Raw genomic sequence first — 21287 nt, 5'->3', positions numbered from 1 at the left:
GCCAGCCTGTGGTCAGACAGGAGAGTTAGTTTCCTGTAAGAATCCTGAGTAGAAAACATAGGGCTGACAGAAAAATAGCTACTATGTTTATCTTTTAGCTACTCAGCATTGATACCTCACCTGTGGCAGCTGTCCCCATATAACTAACTGCACAAGCATGTGTTCCTACCCATCTGCAGTGGGAGATAAACCATGTGCACCTACTGCTTCAGAGACACTTTCAGGGAGCCCTGGCTCTGCAAAAGTCCAGGATCTTTGGGTGATATCCCTTTCTCTTGTCATTGAGTCATTACCATGTTCCAATATTCGGCCTTTAGACTAAGTGGTATGTATGTACAATCTGTGTTCAAGACCTATACGAAAAGAAGAGAAAGAAAAATTTTAAAAATTAAGATTAAGGAGTAGAAAAAATTGTATGGTAGCTTAAAGAAGTCATAATGGGGAAATACCTTCTGTTTTGTGTCTGGTCACCAGGCTATGTAACTATGCTTTTTCTTTTCTTTCTTTTTTTCTTTTTTTTACCTTTGACCAGCTGATTAGGGCTCTTGGTCTTGAGTGGAGATCAAGGAACTGGAGAATTGGTGTAGGCCTTCATTCCTGAGGGATCTAGAACACTAATGCTCGCCTGAAGAGGATTGTAGTAGTTTCATTTATTGCTGCTCCCGATAGTATGGGTGAGGGTCCTTGGAGATTCCTGGGTTTCACTCAGATTTCTTTCAGTCCTATTTGGCTGTTAAGAGGTGATGAGGTAGTCCTGGTTCCTGCAGATTGGGTTGTGGCAGTACATTTAAAGATAAATGCCTTTTCTTGTCAGGTGAAAGCCATCTGTTTCTGTTGTTCTGTGTTTACTGGAAAGGAAAAAATGCATTATTAAGATCTAGAACTGTATTCAAGCAGATGAGTCGTATCAGTTGGCTCCAAGAAAAGATAAGATGTGGAATAATAGAAGAAATTGGGATTGCCAATTTATACAGATCAACCCTAACTCTTTCTATAAGACCCATTAGACTTCAATATTGGCACATTTGGTTATAGAACATGGATGTGATGGGAATCACCACATGTGCATATTGAAGCTTTTTGGCACTGAATTTTGGAAACTACCCCAAATCAAGCCTAGGAGTGGTATTGCTTTTGATTTTCTCCCTAACTGGGAGATAGAGTTCCAGTGGTTTCCATAGAGCTGTCCCAATATAATATCCCCCATGTAAATGTTGGGGAACCAAATGGGTGTTCTACTGTTTTCTGTGGAAATAAATTTCCTTTATTTAAAATCTAAAAAATTTTAATGTTTATTTATTTTTGAGAGAGACAGAGAGACAGAGAACAAGTGAGGGAGGGGCAGAGAGAGGGAGGGAGACACAGAATCTGAAGCAGGTTCCAGGCTTTGAACTGTCAGCACAGAGCCGGACGCAGGGCTTGAACTCATAAGCCATGAGGTCACGACCTCAGCCGAAGTCGGATGCTCAATCAACTGAGCCACCCAGGTGCCTGCAATACATATCATTTAGACTCTCAGAAACTGGGTGAGAGAAATCATAGGCTGGCTTTGCTCTCTCACTGGTTGAACTAAGTTAAAAAATTCATTTATTACTGAGTCTCCATAATTAGAAACAATAGTATATTTCTGGGCTTTGAGAGTTAGTAGTCACTTGAGCCAATATTCATCATTCTCACACAATTTAGGTATTTCCCTTCCCTCAGTGCACCTGAATAAATGACTATTGGTCCTGTAAGGAAGGATCTGAGGAAAATTTATATTAGGCATGTGTGGTGTTATAGCAACATCTATACACTGTGTTGTCTTTATTCAAGGGGCTGTGAATCTGTAAATTGACTTAAGTATGGAAATGAGTGAGATGCCATGACTGTCTATATGGTGGCTTGAGTTAGTCCTCTTTTTCATGGACCTAGAATATTTTTAGTTATAGATTTCAAAAAAAAGACTTGAGTTTACATTTTTTTTTCAACGTTTATTTATTTTGAGAGAGAGAGAGAGGCAGACAGAGCACGAGTGGGGTAGGGACAGAGAGAAAGGGAGACACAGAATCTGAAGCAGGCTCCAGGCTCTGAGCTGTCAGCACAGAGCCTGATGCGGGGCTTGAACCCACAAACCTTGAGATCATGACCTGAGCCGAAGTCGGATGCTTATCTGACTGAGCCACCAGGTGCCTCCCAAAAAACTTGAGTTTAATAAACATGTTATACGACATTCTTACAATTGAATACTACTTGGTAATAAAAAAAAATAAGTGAACCACTGGGAAAAAAAGGGTTTTAATGAGTTGCCTATTCATTTCATTCCTGGGTATCCCATTAATCATAGTTAGAAATTAGACTATTACCGGAGATCTGGTTACTATAAAAGTCCTGCTGTTTTAATTATCATACTTACACCTTTTGATTTTAGGGGTTAAATTGTCGTTATGTGGGCTTTGCCATCCTGCCTTCCTTTTATCTCTGAAGATAGGGCTGTGTTGAAGTTGAATCTTGGTTATTTAGTGCGTGAAATAGGGATTAGGGCATGGTGGGATACATAGCAAGCTCAGTGGGGGAGTGTTTTAGAAAAGTTTGGAGGTTTAAGTATATCCAAGACTTTGCCAGTAACTCATTATGTAACATTGTAGTCCCCCTCTTTCTGATGAATGTCTTTACTCTTTTTTTTTTTTTTTGAGGGAGGGGGAGAGAGAGAGAGAGAGAGAGAGAGACAGAATGTATAAGTGGGGGAGAGAGGCAGAGGGAGAGGAGAATCTTAAGCAGGCTTCACACTCAGTGCATAGCCTGACTCGGGGCTCAATCCCATGACCCTGGGTCCTGACTTGAGCTGAAACCAAGAGTTGGACTCTCAAACTGACTGAGCCACCCAGGCATCCCTGTCTTTACTTTTATGCAGGAAACCTGAAGAGACTGTGAACCCACTTGTTACTGTAACTTAAAACCTATAGAAGCAATCCTTGAATTAGATTCTTAGTGGTTAAGCCCCACTGATGTAAGAAGTGAGAAGTTCTTTCTGCAGCGTCCCAAGGACCCAGAGTTTTATTCTTTACATTGAGATGGGAATTTTGAGGTTTAAACCTATCATTCTCTTATTTTAACTTATCCAGTGCCTTTATAAAAGCCATCTTATATATGGTTTGGCATTCCTTCTTCCTGTTCAGTTGGCCTAGGCCAACAGCTATCCAGTCCACTAGAGTGCCACCTGCAATGGGCACAGAGTCTTAGATGCCCATTAACTGGAGGTGTTAACTTGATTGGCCATTCTGTCACTGTGTACAGTGTCTTTTAACCCTGTTTACAATGTGAACAGGAGTCTTACTGCTTTTGTGCCCCAACTCAGCTAAAGAGCCAATTTCCAAATATCCCTGTAGGAATCGATACCTGCAATTTATTCTCTGCTGCCAATTTTTAAAAATCTATTATTATTATTATTATTATTATTTTTTGGCCATAGGTTACAGGAAACAGCTATGGTAAATACAAATGAAAAGGGATTGGAGTAAGAGTGACATAGATCTTCCAAATGCAGGAGGAGTTGAATTGGCCAAGCCTTAGTGGGGGATGGGAACAGCATGGCTCTAGAGACTTTGTAGACCTCCAGGGGGCTGCCATCAGATCATCGAGCAGCAGATTCCTGGTGTCTCTATTCAGGATTGAAATTCCCAGGATAGTACCTCTCTCATTGGGTTATTATGAGGATTTAGTGAGTTAGTACATAAAAGAACTTACTTAGACCATTGCTTGGCACATAATAAACTCTCAGTAAATAAGTATATAGAACTCTTAAGTAGATGAGAAAAAGACAATATTCTATACTAATACAGCACTTTCAAAACCCAAAGTATTAGTTTCCTAGAGCTGCTATAACAAAGTACCACAAATTGAGTGGCTTAGAGCAACAGAAATTTATTCTCTGACAGTTTTTAGAGGCTAGAAGTCTGAAATCAAGGTGTTGAAAGGGCCATCCTATCCCTAAAGCCTCTGGGATCCCTCCTTGCCTCTTCCAGCTTCTGGTAGTCCTAGGCATTCTTTGGCTTGTGGATGTATCATTCCAATCTCTACCTCCATTGTCACATGATCATCTTCTGCTTGCATGTCTTCACAGGACATTCTTCTTCCCCCGCCATCTCTACTTCCTTTTCTTGTAAGAGAGTCCTATTGCACACCTAATTGAGTGTGACCTCATCTTAACTTGATTACATCTTCAAAGACCTAATTTCCAAATAAAGTCATGGATACTGAGGGTTAGGACTTCAATATATCTTTTTTGGGGGACACACTTCAACCCACAACACCTATCTTAACCATTTCTCCCTCTTGTGTCCAAGTGTAGACTTTGTTAATCAGAGCACTCTACCTAGTGAGGCCTCAGAATCCTTTTTACAACCAGCTGTAGAGTTGATACTCTATGATGAAATCAGTTTACAATCTTATACTAGTCTTTTGTAAAAGGACTTACTTTGAGTTAAATTATAAACACTGACACCAAAGCAAGGCTTAGGAAAAACATGTAATATGTTAGTATGTGTGAATATTGGTGATATAAAAAAATTCTTTTTGAAAAACTATGTTATTAACATAAGTTCATTTTAATTACATCATCTGTTGGCAGATTGGCCATTGTATATGAAACAAGACTTGACTGTTTAATTTTTAAATTTCTTTTTTAGACATTAGAAAGTTTATTTCCAAAGAAATTTGTTGGTAATGTTTGTTTCTTCTTATATCTTTTAAAAAAATCTCTCCACAGATAAAATAATTGTGGGTAGCTTTATGGGATACCTAAGAATCTTTAACCCCCATCCTGTAAAAACAGGAGATGGCGCTCAAGCTGAAGATATGCTTCTAGAAGTGCATCTACGAGATCCAATACTACAAGTGGAAGTAGGAAAGTTTGTTTCGTAAGTACAGCCCACTAATTCTGGCATTTTATCTTACTTAGAGTGTCATTTCCCCACTGTGTCATTTTTGTGGATTCTTAAATGAAAAAAAGACCATCTATGAGTTAATATATTTTTTGGATATTTTTACCTGGGTGTGTGTTCCTCATGTACTGAACTTTTTTTTTTTTTTAATATGGAAAACAGCACATTTAAGAGAATAATTTAGGAATTTTTTTTTTTTTTTTATAGAAACAGACTAAGATCCCTGACACATCAGAGGTTTAAAGGAAAAGAGAGAAGCTTTTGAAAATAACCAAATAAAAAAAAAAAAAAAAAAAAAGAAAATAACCAAATAAAGAAATAGAAAGTAATCACTTACTTAAAGCACTAATTGTACAGATTATGTAAATGTCTGTTTAAATAATTAGACAAAGTAGCAGTTTGGTATTTGGTAAATAACTTTGAAGCTTTAAAGTCAATTAGTACTTATTTGGTGTAGAAAGGTCCTTAGTTTCTTTTGTTTAATTTTTAAATTAAATTAGTTAATTTACTTTTGAGAGAGAGAGAACATGCGTGTGCACAAGTCGGGGAGGGGCAGACAGAGAGAGAGGGACAGGGGATCTGAAGCAGGCTCCATGCTAACAGCAGAAAGCCCAATACAGGACTTGAACTCATGAACTATGAGATCATGACCTGAACTGAAATCAGATGCTTAACCAAATGAGCAACCTACGTAGCCCTATCTTTCCATTTAAAAAAAAAAAATTTAATGTTTATTTATTTTTGAGAGAGAGAGAGAGAGAGGGAGACGCAGAATCCGAAGCAGTCTCCAGGCTCTGAGTTGTCAGCACAGAGCCGGAAGCAGGGCTTGAACCCACAAACAGCGAGATCATGACCTGAGCTGAAGTCAGACACTTAACCGACTGAGCCACTAGGCGCCCCTTTCTTTTCATTTTTTAAAAGAATGAAGTGCTGTTATAATCATTCTGTTCAGTAGTTCCAAGTAGGGCTGTTATCTACATGGTCACTTGTTGGAAGAGAGGTTAACATTAATGAGTGGATACTGAACTGGCATTAATTAACTAGTACTGTTTCATTAATTTTATCTATACGATGTGATCTGTATTTAAAGATAAGGAAACTAGCTAGAACTCAGAGCTTTAGGTCACACAGCCTGGATTCAAGACCCAGGTCTATCTGACTCCATACTCTATTACCTTTCCATGACATCATGTTCTGTTCCTGTGCATGGTAGAAAAATTGTTTTGAGTGTTCAGGGCAATAAAATTTTTTTGAAGTCAATATTGAATATGTGATAATTGTATATATTTGCATTTTCTGGTAGTAGAGTGAATGGTGAGCATTTATATTCATTATAATGATATTTTTCAGGTATTATCTAATAGAATTTATATTTTGTAAATGAGAGACTAACACCCTGAAAGGTTAAATGATTACACGGATACCAAGGTGCAGAGTCAGGACCCCACTCCAGGTCTTCAGATTTCAATTATAGTTCTTTTAGTTTAGAACAACCAGAGTCTGTATCAGAGGTCATGCCTTGGAGGACTGCTTGCAGATGTGTTTTAAATTTAAAAGAGTTGCTGATATTTAAGAACCAGGGATTTCACATAAAATCCCTGCTTTCTTGCTTTTCTTGGGGAAAAAAAAAAGTGGAGATTTGGCCACAAGCCCAGAACTGAGTGGTGGTTGCTTCCTTTAGTCAGGCCCCACTCTGCAGTGGACCACACCATTTACACTCTTCACTCATTTCCATCTACTGACCTGACCCTTGAAGACTGGATTTAGGATTTCTAGACTGTATTATGTCTTGGAAACTAGTTGATAGGGGCTGAGAAGTATATTGGTGACAGTGGCAGTTTAGTCCAAACTGACATATTTTCAGTGCCTTTAATAAAATTTCTGAGCTGGAAGTGACTTATACCATTTACTGATAATGATTAGCATTCTGTAGTGCTTTATACTTTACAAGGTAGTATCACATGATTTCATTTCATTTAATTGAAATGTCTTATTTTCCAGGATGGGAAACAGGTTCAGAAAGATTAACGTACTTGCCCAAGGTCACAGGTTAGTTAGCCAGAGAGACAGGTCCAGAACTTGGATCTCTGTATTATGAGAGAGCACTCATGAAGCGGCCTCTGCTTCTACTTTTTCTTGGAGGCTCTATTGGCTTCAACTGAAGGAAGTTCCATGAGGCAGAGTCCTTGAGCCTCTGGGGTTGCCAAAGTGGTGTTTGTTGTTACATTTATTTTTCAGTTTCTAATATTATCTAGTAAGTTTTTAGTTAACTGATTATAGACTGTGGTTATAATCTCTTTTTAAAAGTATTTTGTATCTTTTTGGGTTACATCTGAAGTTAACATTTAAACTTTTAAAACTTTTCCTATTTTTCAGAGGTACTGAAATGCTTCATTTGGCTGTGTTGCATTCTAGAAAACTTTGTGTCTACTCTGTCTCAGGTAAGAAACATTTTTTTCTAATGTAGAATTTGTATTAAAAATGGCTTCTTAATATAAGAATAGATGCTTGTTTATGTTCACTTGCTAGAGAACACAAAACATTTGGTTGAAGATTTTCTTATCTTGGTTAACATTTTCCCTTGTTCATTTATTTTTTCAGGTACTTAGGCTATTGCCTTTTTTTTTTTTTTTTTTTTTTTTTTTTTTAAATTTCTAGTAGAAGGTTCCTTATAATCTCCTTCCCAGGAATTGTGTCCAGGATTGCCCATGACTATTGGGGCCAATTCTGTATTCTTAGGACACTTGAGTGTTTTAAGACTTTTGTTTATTTTTTTATTTAGGTATAGTTGGAGCTCAGTGTTACATCAGTTTCAGGTGTACAGCATAGTGATTTCACTTCTCTGTATGTTATGCTATGCTCATCACAAGTGTAGCTACCACCTGTCACCATACAATGGTATTACAAGATCATTGACTATATTCCTTATGCTGTACCTTTTATCCAGGACACTTGAGTCTTAAGAAATGTTCAATAGCAACAACAAACTTCATTAGGTGCTGAGTCATAATGGTTTAAATTACCTTTTCTTTGGTGAACCTCAAGTGTCTCTTTACACTTCAAATTTCTTGGCTTTTGGTTGTTTTTACTCAGCCTGACCTGAAGGCACTTATTTGAGGCTTAATCAGATTTCATTCCCTAACATTTTTCTGTGGGTACAAGTATGATAGTTAATTGTAGTTTGGTTTTAGCACTTTGATTCTTATTAAATATGAAAGGTAACTTTAAAAAATTTTGTTTTAGTTATTAGATAAATTTTAGTTCAAGCTGAGTTACTTTAATAGATATCAATATTGGGGAAATTTTTTATTGGCACAATAAAGCTAAGTCTCTATGGGTCTATTCCTTATACAAGAAGTGTTCTTTGGAGTTTGCTGTAAAATTTAGCTTTAGGATTTGGATTTTTCACACTCATTCTCTTTATTTGGGCTTTATTTATATTTTGCATTTAATTTGAGTAATGATTTATATTTATTGTCACTGAGCTGGATATTCTTTTTTTTTTCTGGGTTATTATTATTATTATTATTATTTTGGTTTCAGGAGTAGAATTCAGTGATTCATTACTTACGTACAACACCCAGTGCTCATCACAACAAGTGCCCCCTTTAGCCCACTACCCATCTACCCCATCTCCCACCCACCTCCCTCTGTCAACCCTCAGCTTGTTCTCCGTCATTAATAAGAGTATCTCTTATGGTTTGTTTCCCTCTTTTCTCTCCCCCCCCATATGTTCATTTGTTTTGTTTCTTAAATTCCACATATGAGTGAAATCATATGGTATTTGTCTTTCTCTGACTGATTTATTTTGCTTAGCATAAGACATTCTAGCTCCATCCACGTGGTTGCAAATGGCAAGATTTCATTCTTTTTGATGGCTGAATAATATTCCATTGTGTGTGTGTGTGTGTGTGTGTGTGTGTGTGTGTGTGTGTGTATACATATATACCACATCTTCTTTATCCATTCATCAGTTGATGGACATTTGGACTCTTTCCATAGTTTGGCTATTGTTGATAGCACTGCTAGAGATGTTGGGGTGCATCTACCCCTTCAGATCTGTATTTTTGTATCCTTTGGGTAAATACCTGATAGTGTAATTGCTGGATCATAGGGTGGTTCTATTTTTAATTTCTTGAGGAACCTCCATATGGTTCTCTAGAGTGGCTGAACCAGTTTGCCTTCCCACCAACAGTGCAAGAGGGTTTCCCTTTCTCCCCATCCTTGCCAACACCTGTTGTTTCTTGTGTTGCATATTTTGCCATTCTGACAGGTGTGAGGTGGTATCTCACTGTGGTTTTGATTTGTATTTCCCTGATGATGAGTGATGTTGACCATCTTTTCATGTGTCTTTTAGCCATCTGAATGTCTTCTTTGGAAAAGTGTCTATTCATGTGTTCTGCCTATTTCTAAATTGTATTATTTGTTTTTTGGGTGTTGAGTTTGATAAGTTCTTTATAGATTTTGAATACTAATCCTTTATCAGATATGTCTATGTCATTTGCACATATCTTCTCCCATTCTGTAGGCTGCCTTTTAGTTTTGTTGATTATTTCCTTCACTGTGCAGAAGCTTTTTATCTTGATGAAGTCCTAATAGTTCATGTTTGTTTTTGTTTCCTTTGCTTTCAGTGACATGTCTGATAAGAAGTTGCTATGGCTAAGGTCAAAGAGATTGCTGCCTATGTTCTCCTCTAGAATTTTGATGATTTCCTGTCTCGCATTTAGGTTATTCATCCATTTTGAATTTATTTTTGTGTATGGTATAAGGAAGTGGTCCAGTTTCATTGTTCTGCATGTTGCTGTCCAGTTTTCTCAACACTATTTGTTGAAGAGATTGTCTTTTTTTCCATTGGATATTCTTTACTGCTTTGTTGAAGCATAGTTGACTATATAGTTGTAGATCCATTTCTGGGTTTTCTATTCTGTTCCACTGATCTATGTGTCTGTTTTTGTGCTACAAAAACAGTAGCATACTGTCTTGGTGACTACAGCTATGTAATATAGCTTGAAATCCAGAATTGTGATGCTTCCAGTTTTGTTTTTCTTTTTCAGGATTGCTTTGGCTATTTGGTGTCTTTTGTGGTTCCATACAAATTTTACGATTGTTCTAGCTCTGTGAAAAATGCTGGTGGTGTTTTGATAAGGATTGCTGAGCTGGATATCCTAAAGCAGTGTCTTTTTGGGGTTGAAGGTCTGTTAGCTTTCTAAGGCAAGCTTGATAACCTGGCCTATGGTGTATGGTAGGCATATGTTGACTGCACAAGTGAACTAATTTCTGGGTGGGGCTGAGGTAATTGGTAGTGGCTCTTTATTACTCTGTTATTTTTCTTCTTCCTTCTTTTTTTTCCCTTCTGTTACCACTATCATTTTCTTTTCCACTTTTTTGTTTACATCAAGAGCCCAATATAGTACCTCTCTGTGTCATTGGTAAACCGCTCCCATTGGTTTCATGGTAACAGATGTTGTTCTTCCTAGTGATAGGGCAAATATTTAGTTTTCCAGAGTAAATGGAGAAGATGTGATATAGGTTACTTTATTACATGAATCTAGTTATTTCTCCGTTAACTGTGAGGTGATACTATTAACTGGGTTACACAGGACATGGAACAGAGGAAGTTGCACGCAATTATCGCTGAATACTTCCAGGGAATTGGTCCCTTCTGAAGGCTCTAAGAGGGCAGGAGAGGGAAGGATCCTACAAACTAAAAATTGGGTAAGACTCTTGGTCTTCTCTGGTCCCATTTGAACGATGGCTCAGAAAGTCAGAAGCTTTTGAGTTTCCCTGGGGTGTAAGGCATAGATTAGTGATAAAATGTGTGTTCATCAAAAAGGCCTGCTTAAAGAAACTGGCATGTTTGGTCACAACTTGTTTATGAGACATTGGTATTTTCCTTCAAATTAGTGTTGAAAATGAAAGTTATTTGTCATGGGAATGGTGATTTTTATTGCTCTTTTATTCTTTGTATTCGTTTACAACCTTTGTATACTCTAGGGACAAGGAGTTCTCCAAACAACGTTCCCTTATGCCCCATCTCACTTCCCTTTTCTGTCTCTCATTTCTTCAGTCTCTTATTATATTCGGAAGCTGACAGTTTGTGTATTTTTTCTGACTTGGCTTAAATTGAGAAGCAGAGAAGTTAATGTTTTTGTTCTCTTGAATATGTTTCTTGAAGTTCCAGACTGAATTTTTACTTAGATTTTACTGTAACAGGGGAAGCATAAACATTTTTTAGTTTAAGTAAAACCACTGCTGTCAACAGATGAAAGTATTAGCTGAACTTGACATGCTCATTCTCAACTGTCTCTTCCCCACATATTTCTTGTTTTCTTTCATGTGCTGTGTGCTTCTAAAAAAGATTTGAGACAAACTAGGGGAGACCTTCTGGACACACCAAACAACCTTCATAGTCAGAGGCTGCTGTGCTGACTTCTTTTTGGAGGGTGATATGTCATCAAATGCATGCTTAATGTAGAGAAATAGCAAGGTCTTGCTGAGCTGAAGTTAGCCCATCTTATCATACTTTGGTAAAGGAAAAGCATCACATAGCCTCTCAGATTCCTTTCTGATGGGCTTCAGTTTCTAAATAAATGGTTACAGATGTGTGAGCTTAAGTCATCCTGATAATGTCCTCTTAAATATTCTTTTCCAAATATTGTGTACTTCTTTTTTTTTTTTAAGGTTTTTTTTTTTTTAACGTTTAATTATTTTTGAGTGAGAAAGAGAGCATGAGCGGAGCAGAGAGAGAGGGAGACACAGATCCGAAGCAGCCTCCAGGCTCTGAGCTGTCAGCACAGAGCCCGATGTGGGGCTTGAATCCATGAACCACGAGATCATGACCTGAGCCAAAGTTGGACACTTAACCGACTGAGCCACCCAGGCGCCCCAAATATTGTGTACTTCTCATCAAGTAATTGCTAAGCGTTTGACGTATTTATAGAATTTTAATGTTTGCTGTGATTGAAAAAAAATGTGGTTTTTTTACTTTTGATAGCCTTCTATAATCTAATTTGATTATTTAACACAATGAACCTTTTAATTGTCTCTGTAACGGCTTTTATTTCATTTAACTTCATTAGATTCCTCGGCGGTTATCTAAAATTGCACCGAAAACTGTAGTTGGTGGCCTTTGATTTTTCCAGAGAATTTTTTGTTTAAATCAAATCTTCTTTAAACAAGGCCAACCGCATCAATGTTCTGATACTCATTTACTTTCTAATTGCTGAAACTTTATGTTAATTTTAGCTATAAGTAGACTATAGATACTATACTCAGTCTGTATATCCCAGAACAAAGCCTGTGTAAGTTATTTTAATCTTGTATCATTGATACTTCTCTAGGAAAAAGTGGTCAGAAATTTTAGATTTTTCAGATACTACCTTTATTTCAAAGTAGTATCTAAGGAAGATAAATTGTCTTTTGTTCTCCATAGTTGCACTATTAAGTTTGAGAGTGCTATTACCTGAAAATTGAAAATTACCAATGCCTTTGCAGCTTTTTCAGAACACAAATCCTAGTGTCATTTCATGCCAAGTTTGTGAAGTATTGACTGCTGACCCCTGTGTTCACTGACCATTCAGCTAGTAGGCATGTGTAAGTGCATTCCTTACTCAGAGGGGTTGATCTGGTTTTAGGTATAGGATGAAATTTGTAATTTCTGTAGAGACAAACCAAATGTTTCTAGGAACTTCTGTTTCTGGTTTCTTGGAGGCTAGACCTCTCCTTAGGTTGGGGCTGTGAGTTATTTAGTGTGTTTTTCTTTTTCTTTGGCCCATGTGGTTGTGATTACCCCTCAGTTTCCCTGGACCTTACTGATTTTGCTGCCATTTAGATTCCACAAAGCTTTCATCTCCTATCAGGGTTAGCTGGCAAATTTGAGTCTTTTTCTTTCTTTCTTGTTCTGTTGGTTTGTTAGGTCTGTTGTTACCATTCTCAGGGGCATAGATCTGAGTAGAAGTGATTTTTCTCCATGAAATCCTCCCTTATTCGTTTTCTCTTTCAACCCTTCACCTTCCAAATGAAGAAGAAGCCAGGTTGAGAAAGATGGAGGTGGAAATGATGTTTTTGATGGCTGGTTTATTTAGGGAAATTGTCATTAGCTTACCAAATTTTTTGAAAGTTTGAAAGTTGTGAAATGGTGGACAACTAAGTACCAGGATATATAGTGCTAACTCTAATAAAGACTTAGTTTGAGTACTTTGTCCTTTATCAGCCGTGTGATTTTGGGGGAAATTTCTCAAACTGTTTTTGAACTTAGTGTGCCTGACTTCTAAAATGGAAATAGAAATATTTTGGTACTTACAACCTCCATGTACATTGGTAAATCCTTTTGGGCAAGAACAAATAAATGCTCATGTATAAATATGTATGCACATACGTACATACAGACATATTCTTAGATTGTTTTACTGATCTACTATCCAGTTTGGGGACTGCTTTATATTTAAATTTTTTCTTTAAATTTTCCATTTTTGAATGAAAGACAAAGATGCTTCTTAATGGAAACAGTTGCATTCTGAATCTTTTTTCTTTCTATCACCTCTTTTAACTGTAATGTTCTTGCCTGATTACTGGGGTATAGCTCCAACTGTAAACTACTCTAGAAAACCTAACAACCAGAGTGTAAAATATGGATTAAGAATCTTTTCAAACTTGGAAAGAAATAGAGAGTGAATATAGCACATACGATCTATTAAATGCAGAGAAAGTATTTCTTTTTGTTTTGAAGGAGATTCTTCACAGTCTTCAAATAAAACTTATCCTATTTACTTGTTAAGGCAAACTTAGAATATCTCTTCATTAAATTAGAATATACTGTACTAGGGGCTTGAGTATTTTGAGAGTTTGGACAGGAAACTGAATTGCTTGAAAGTGTGGGGAATTTTTTCTAAGACACTTTGAATCATGACTTTGCTCTATTGTTTAAGTATAAGGAGCTTAACCTCATTTATTTCGGAACTGAAATTGGATGGTTTTGTTTTTATTTAAATAATTACACTTTACTCAGATAAAATGGAAATAGATAATAAATGTCATCCATGGTAGTATTTCATCTAATGATGTAATCTAGCCAAGACTTAAATTGTTTTAACTGTGCTGGCACTCTATATCATCAGTGTGCTAATTGTTTGTAATACATATTGTTTTAGTACTTTTTCATTTTAAATTTCACTGAAATTGAATTACTTAGAGATGGTATAGAGGATGAGAGGAAATTAATACTTTCAATGTAAACAAATAACAAAACAATTCTTTAATTTTTCCTCCTTAGGAACCTTGGGTAATGTGGAACATGGGAACCAATATCAGATCAAATTAATGTATGAACATAATCTTCAGAGAACAGCCTGCAATATGACTTATGGATCATTTGGTGGTGTAAAAGGTAATTTGCATTAATCTTGAGTATGCTATTGCAAGTACCAGATTTTGGGTTTTGGCCATATAAAAATGGAGGATCACGAGGTATGAAATCTCAGAGTTAAACATAGTTTATTGAAACCCCTATATTCAAATAGTCAAGCAAAATAACGAGGAAAGAAAACGTTAAACAACAAATGTGTTTGATTTTCACATAATCATTTTTGTATGGTCTACAGAGATATTTCTAAAAGTGTCTTTTCATCAAATTTTGTCTTCATATCATGAGCTGACTGAAATTGAGGTTTTTTGGGTAAACTGTGTGATTGCCTCTCTCAGTGGAAGAAGGGGTTAATCTCACTGATGGAGTCCCTCTCCTACTTGTGATAGGCAGGGTGAAGCTGCAGAAAGAACACTCTCCCCACCTCACCCACTTCCAGGGCCACAACCAGGGTTGTGCTGGTGGTTGTGCTGGTTGTGCACGAGGGCACCTGGACTAAGGATAAGTGGAGACTGAAATGCAGACCTGATCCTGCTCATCAAGCCATGTGCCTTGGCCAGGAATAAACCTCTCCAGAGGAGGGGTGCCTTTTTAAATTTCACAACAGCATTATATTTACCAGTGGGGTTGGGTTCCTCCCACCTTGGGGGTATCTTTTTCTAAGTAGCATGCAGCCACGTACAGCCTGCCCACCCTAATCCCAGAACTTCCTGAGTTACTAGGGCTTGATGCTTGCTTGGGTACACTGTTACTGTTGGCACGGGAGGGTTTTTATTTACCACCTAGCTCCTCTCACTTCACTGTGACAAGGTCATAGAGAAGCTGCTGGTACTGGAGTGAGAACAGGAAACCAGGTAGTGACACTTACCTGTGTGGTTTTGTGTGTGTATGTGTGTGTGGCACCTGTGGAACGTGAACTAGGGATTTCATAATATTTTAGCTCTTTCTGAGCTCATATTTTTTATGAGTTTATTGTTTAATCATTGTATTAAAAATGATCTGTGTTAGATCTGTCTTTAGTGATGTGAAAAAAACAACTATTTTGGAAGTATCCTTCATTTGTGTGAATTTACTTCTTTTCATACATAGAGGTAAAGGTGAGGAAGAATGGATTTGAGCATATCAATTAACAGGAATATTTCAGGTGGTGGTGTACAAATAAATATTTTGCATAAAGTGATATGAAACAAAACACTTGGCTGGATTGCAGAATTGCTTAAGTTGAGTAATAGGAATGTTTGGATTGTTTAAGGAATATGGAAGATGTCCACAGTTGGATGAAGAGGGGAAAGAGCTATAATTTGATGAGAGGCTAACTTTTATCAGTGATGTATCCCTTCCTAACCTTAGCTGTTAGAACTGATTTTCACTGTTCTTTAACGTTTATTTATTTTTGAGACAGAGAGAGACAGAGCATGAATGGGGGAGGGTCAGAGAAAGAGGGAGACACAGAATCCGAAACAGGCTCCAAGCTCTGAGCAGTCAGCACAGAGCCTGACGCGGGGCTTGAACTCATGGACCACGAGATCATGACCTGAGCCGAAGTCGGACGCTTAACCGACTGAGCCACCCAGGCGCCCCTTCACTGTTCTTTAAACAAGATGTCTGACATGATCAAGGGACCTAGGTCTCTATTGTTTAATAAATTGTTTCAATTATTTTCCTCCTACTAAATCTTTTTTTTTTTTTCCTACTAAATCTTTAAAAGGCAAATTGCTAAATTCTCTGCATCGGGGGTCCAAAACATTATGATATGATAAAAAAGTGCTTTGGCTAAATGAAAGTTTTAATTTTTTTGATAGCAACAAGACAATTCTTTAAAAAAATTTTTTTTTAACATTTATTCTTTTTTGAAAGGCAGAGAGAGACAGAGCGTGAATGGGGGAGGGGCAGAGAGAGAGGGAGACACAGAAACAGAAGCAGGCTCCAGGCTCTGAGCTGTCAGCACAGAGCCTGACACGGGGCTCGAACTCACGGACCATGAGATCATGACCTGAGCTGAAGTTGGCCGCTTAACCGACTGAGCCACCCAGGCGCCCCAACAAGACAATTCTTTAGACCACAAATCAAATGTTATATCGATTGCACTGTATTTTTTTTAAAATCAGATCAAGTTAACCCAATTAAAATAAAGTTTTAAATAAGCAAAAAAGGGATTCCTTGCTTTTGTGTGACATTTTTGCTGGATTTAATAATGGTCTTCCAAAGTAACGATAGTTGCTACTAGTTTAGAAATGAATGTATGACTTTGTGCTTATATGATACCTCTCTTAGTTCTTAAATTATGCCTTACACTTAAAAAATACCTTTTGAGGGGTGCCTGGGTGGCTCAGTCCATTGGGCATCTGACTTTGGCTCAGGTCATGATCTCTCGGTCCATGAGTTTGGGCCTCGTATTGGGCTCTGTGCAGATAGCTCAGAGCCTGGAGTCTGTTTCAGATTCTGTGTCTTCCTCTCTCTCTGCCCCTCCCCCGTTTATGGTCTCTCTCTGTCTCTGAAAAATGAAGAAATCTTAAAAAAATTTTTAAAAAGTACCTTTTGAAAAAACAGGATATTCTGACATGCTTTACTTTCCTATGGTTAAGCAGATCCTTTCACAGTTTGAAACAAAGAAATGTCTGAGTAGCAGAATTAGATATTCCATTTAATGGGTTTGAAACACTTATATAATATCACTCAGGCATCTACAAGAAAATATGAAAAAATAGTGGGGTTGGTAAATTAGTAAAAATTAGCCATATTGGGAGGTTGGCAGAGGTAATAGGGGGTTACTATTAATGGGTACAAGATTTCTTTTTGGGATGATGCAAATGTTCCAAAATTAGATTATGCTGATGGTTGTACAGTTCTGTAAATATCCTAATTACTTAAGCTGTATACTTTAAAGAGGTGGTATATAAAATGTATCTCAATAGCACTGTTAAAAAAATTAGCCATGGGATAAAATCTGATGCTAGAGAGGTGATAGTACAGTCTGTATATCCTATATATGTAAAATGACACAACACTCTTAAAGGAGGTTGGTTATTGAGAACCACGAAAATATTCTTGGATGCTGATATGTGACTTACAGGGACGTATATTGGGAAATGATCCAAAGTATAGAAAATAGAAAAATCATATCAAGTTACCATATATTTATTTCTTTCCTCTTTTTGTCATTCCTTCCTTCCTTTTGTGTGTGTATGTGTGTGTATGTATATGTGTGTGTGTGTGTGTGTGTGTGTGTGTGTGTGTGTGTGTGTGTATATAAATTAGAACTGGTCTAAATGAGTAATAGGGGAGAATGACTAGGTAAGTTTTGATGCATAGATTTAGTGGGTAATTATGAAGTTACTAAGATTGCTGAATTGTACAACTTTGTACATAATTCTTTGTCCACATTTCTCATTATTTCCTTAGGATAGAATGTGGAAGTGGAGATTGAGTCCGAAGGTTATATAATTTTTTTTCTCAATCTGAAAACTCCCCCCAGCAAATATGATATAAATAAATTGTAAAAAGTACAGAACTTAAAAGGAAGAAAGTAAAAGTGACTCCAAGGTATTCACATTTCAAAACGAAGCCCATTTTCTAAGCCTGTCATAACTGTGTGTGCCTAATATGCACTTTTCCAGGATTGAGTGGGTCAATCTTTTAATTTGAAAACCTCCCTAGAGTTGATCTGAATTTAAAAAAGGAAACTTAAAAAAATTTTTGTCTTCTATCTTCCTCTGTATTTAAGATGCCTTCTTGTGGAATTTAGTTGTGGAATCATGTCAGTAGTCCTCAAGAAAGGAATTAGGCAAGAAGAAACCCTGGCCCCATTTTAAACAAATGTGTTTATAAGGTATGGGAAGGCAGAGTGAGTTTATTTTGCATGTGCACCAGAATAAACTACCACTAGATGGCAGTCCTGTACAACCTTGGACTTTAGTTGGTTCCTCCTTTAAATAAAGTATGCTAAGAGATCACCAATGGAGGAATTTTGAGCCCAAATAATACTTTGCCTTTTATTAAAAATAAATGTAACTTCTGGGGCGCCTGGATGACTCAGTCCGTTAAGCGTCCGACTCTTGATTTCGGCTCAGGTCATGATCTCATGGTTCATGAGCTCAAGCCCCAATTGGGCTGTGTGCCTTCAACACAGAGCCTGCCTGGGATTTCTCTCTCTCTCTCTCTCTCTCTCTCTCTCTCTCTCTCTCTCTCTGTCTCTGTCTCTCTCCTCTATCTTTTCTCTATCTCTGTCTCTCTCCCTCCCTGTCTTGCTCACTATCAAAAAAAAAAAGCATTAAAAAAATAAATGTAACTTCTTCATGTTGCAGAAAAGTAATGAAGTGGTTTTTAAAAATTTTAATTATAATAAGTGATATCTTAGAATATAAATTGAAAATGCTTTCTAGCTGTGCTTCTCAAACTTGAAGTTGCATTTGAATCATAATGGAATCTTGATAGAAATTCAGGTTCTAACTCTTTAAGTTTGTAATTGGAGAGTTTGAATTTCTGAAACTTTCTTCGTTGATGCCAAGTCTCAGAGATCTAGAGATATGTTGCTGCTCTGGATCTACCGAGTACTGTTCTATATGTTCTAAGTACTTTGCAGGTTGAATAACTTAAGATATACTAAGCAAGTGGTAGAGGAGAGATTCTAACTCAGACTCTGCTTCTAGAATCTTGTAGTGTTAACCATACTAAACTTCTTCCTTGTCTGGACTGTGAGTAAATTAACCTTCCTAAATCGGAAAAAAAACTTTCCTATCAGAAAGGGGTGTATTTTGGTTTGGCTGAAGTTAATGCATAACTTTGATTCTTCATATATTATGGAAAACATATTGAGTAACTGCCGTTTCAGGTACTTGCTTTTTCAGTTTGATTTTTTGGTTTGGTGCTTTGGTTTCTAAGAAAAGTCCTCCCCCTGCTCCACAATAATAAGAGAGGTTATATATGGGAGGGTAATATATGATTTGAAATTAGCAAAAGAGTCATTACTGTTTTTCTTTAACCTTTTTTTGTTTGCTCGTTCATTAAGAAAATCTTTCAAAAACACCCTGAATACATTTGCAAAAACTCAAAAGGTGCATTCATTTGATGCGGTAAGGCTTGGCTTTACCTCAAGCTACATGCAATGTCTATTAATGAGAAGAAAATGGTAAAGAAATAGGAAATCTAGTTTTATGAACTAGTTAAAGAATATGTGCTTAATATCTTCCATTATTCAGACTACTACATACCATTCCAGAATTTAAGTTAAAATTCTTTCCATATTGTACTTTTTAGGGGAAGTGACTGATAACAAAGACTATATTGGATCCTTTTTTTTTTTTTTTTTTTTTTTTACACAAAAGGATGTGGGAGATGTGCTTGGAATTAAAGAATTTTTGTAGTTTCTCTAAATCTAAAGTACTGTTTTGAAGGAATGACTTTGGGTTTTTATAAAAATGGTAGTTTAAAAAAATGGTAGTTTATCTTTGCCTTTTATAATAATGACAAATTAATGCTTGCAAAATTTAGTGAGTGGTATAAGCATGGACAATCAAATTATAGTTTGGAAATATATTAAATTAGTTTTGAAAAGGTGGATTTGAATTGATCTAAAAATATGTTATTAACATTGATGGAATTTATTTGACTCAGTAATTTGAACTCTACTTGTTTTTGAAAAAAGGAATAAAGGATATCCATGCCAGATATTCCTCTGCTTTAGTTTCATTATGTCACTTCAACTTCCAATGGTTGTTGATATGGTACTTTACCTAGTTAAGATAAGCTTGCCAATTCAGAATAGTATTCGGAAAAGGACAGCATTAATATTGACTGACAGAATGCCAGTGGTAGAGTGAAGAAAGAATGTTACTGTTTTGAGGTCAACAATTGCAAATACTTAGCTTAGTAAAATAAGATACTTTATCTAGTTTATGTGATGTATCTTGCTACCATCAAGATATTTGAGCTAAAACTTCCTTTTCTCATAATATGATTTAGGGACCTATAGTTAGTTTACTTGCTCAGTTACCACAAATTTGTCCTGTAGAGCTGGGACAAGTTGACAAGCCTTATAATGTATATGGCTCTTTCAAGTGTGTGAAAGGGACGTTGAAAAGAAATAGTTGATTTATTAGAGATGTATGGGAACTTTCAGGGACTAGAGAAAGTCTGGTGTTAGTTCTTCCTTGCATCATCTTTCTTCCTCCATCCATCCATCCATCCATCCATCCATCCATCCAATGCGTATTTACTGAGAGTCTTTTGGGTACCCAGGCACTGTACTAGTTTATTGGAATAGAAAGATGAATAAAAGACAGTTTAAGTTCTCAGGAAGCTCACAATGTTGGGTACAATAAAGACTAAGAATTAGCTATGATATGATGAGGTAAGTTGTAATAAAGTGGATATGTACGAAGTTATACTGAAGCCTTGAGGAAGGAGCAGCTTCCTTAGGCTGAATAAATATGTGTGCATGTATGTATTTGTGTATGGGGAGGGCAGTACTTAAAGGTGAGGGAATGTGCTGTTACCTATTTTATTTCAGCTCTTCATTTTTATCTACTTTAATCTAGAGGTCACTAGCCCCAGTTTCCTATAAATGAACAGTTTCATAGTTTTCAGTATAAAGCTTTCATTGCTCATAGGCTGAGCCATTCAGATTCCCTCTGGGATAGTTTGTTCCTCTTGAGAAGATTATTTTTCAGACTTTGGAGCACTTAAAAATTATTTTGCTTTAGGGGCGCCTGGGTGGCGCAGTCGGTTAAGCGTCCGACTTCAGCCAGGTCACGATCTCGTGGTCCGTGAGTTCGAGCCCCGTGTCGGGCTCTGGGCTGATGGCTCGGAGCCTGGAGCCTGTTTCCGATTCTGTGTCTCCCTCTCTCTCTGCCCCTCCCCCGTTCATGCTCTGTCTCTCTCTGTCCCAAAAATAAATAAAAACGTTGAAAAAAAAAATTAAAAAAAAAATTATTTTGCTTTAAAAAACCTTGGCATTTTCATACTACTAAATGGACTTTCTTACCTATAGTTTAAAGCCTTCAGTA

The 21287-nt window shown here is 36.9% G+C and overlaps 1 protein-coding gene across 11 annotated transcripts in view; it reads left to right on the top strand.

Moving 5' to 3' along the window:
- The window catches only part of BBS9 (Bardet-Biedl syndrome 9), a 454270-nt gene that overhangs the window by 21082 nt on the left and 411901 nt on the right, over positions 1 to 21287 (top strand). For 7 of the 11 annotated variants that reach the window (XM_086692905.1, XM_086692893.1, XM_086692922.1 and 4 more), the window contains exons 3-5: positions 4748 to 4898; positions 7299 to 7363; positions 14194 to 14307. In XM_086692905.1, the coding sequence (XP_086549031.1) occupies positions 4748 to 4898; positions 7299 to 7363; positions 14194 to 14307 (330 nt within the window). Of the gene's footprint in view, positions 1 to 4747; positions 4899 to 7298; positions 7364 to 11615; positions 11833 to 12416; positions 12516 to 14193; positions 14308 to 21287 lie in introns of those variants that run through there. The other 4 variants (XM_086692942.1, XM_086692957.1, XM_086692936.1 and 1 more) reach the window with 3 other exon arrangements.

The sequence above is a fragment of the Puma concolor genome, chromosome A2, assembly GCF_028749965.1.
Source record: "Puma concolor isolate L17-30 chromosome A2, mPumCon1.1.hap2, whole genome shotgun sequence".
Taxonomy (NCBI): domain Eukaryota; kingdom Metazoa; phylum Chordata; class Mammalia; order Carnivora; family Felidae; genus Puma; species Puma concolor.
The sequence above is the reverse complement of the archived record's forward strand: the minus strand, read 5'-3'. Positions and strand labels throughout refer to the sequence as shown.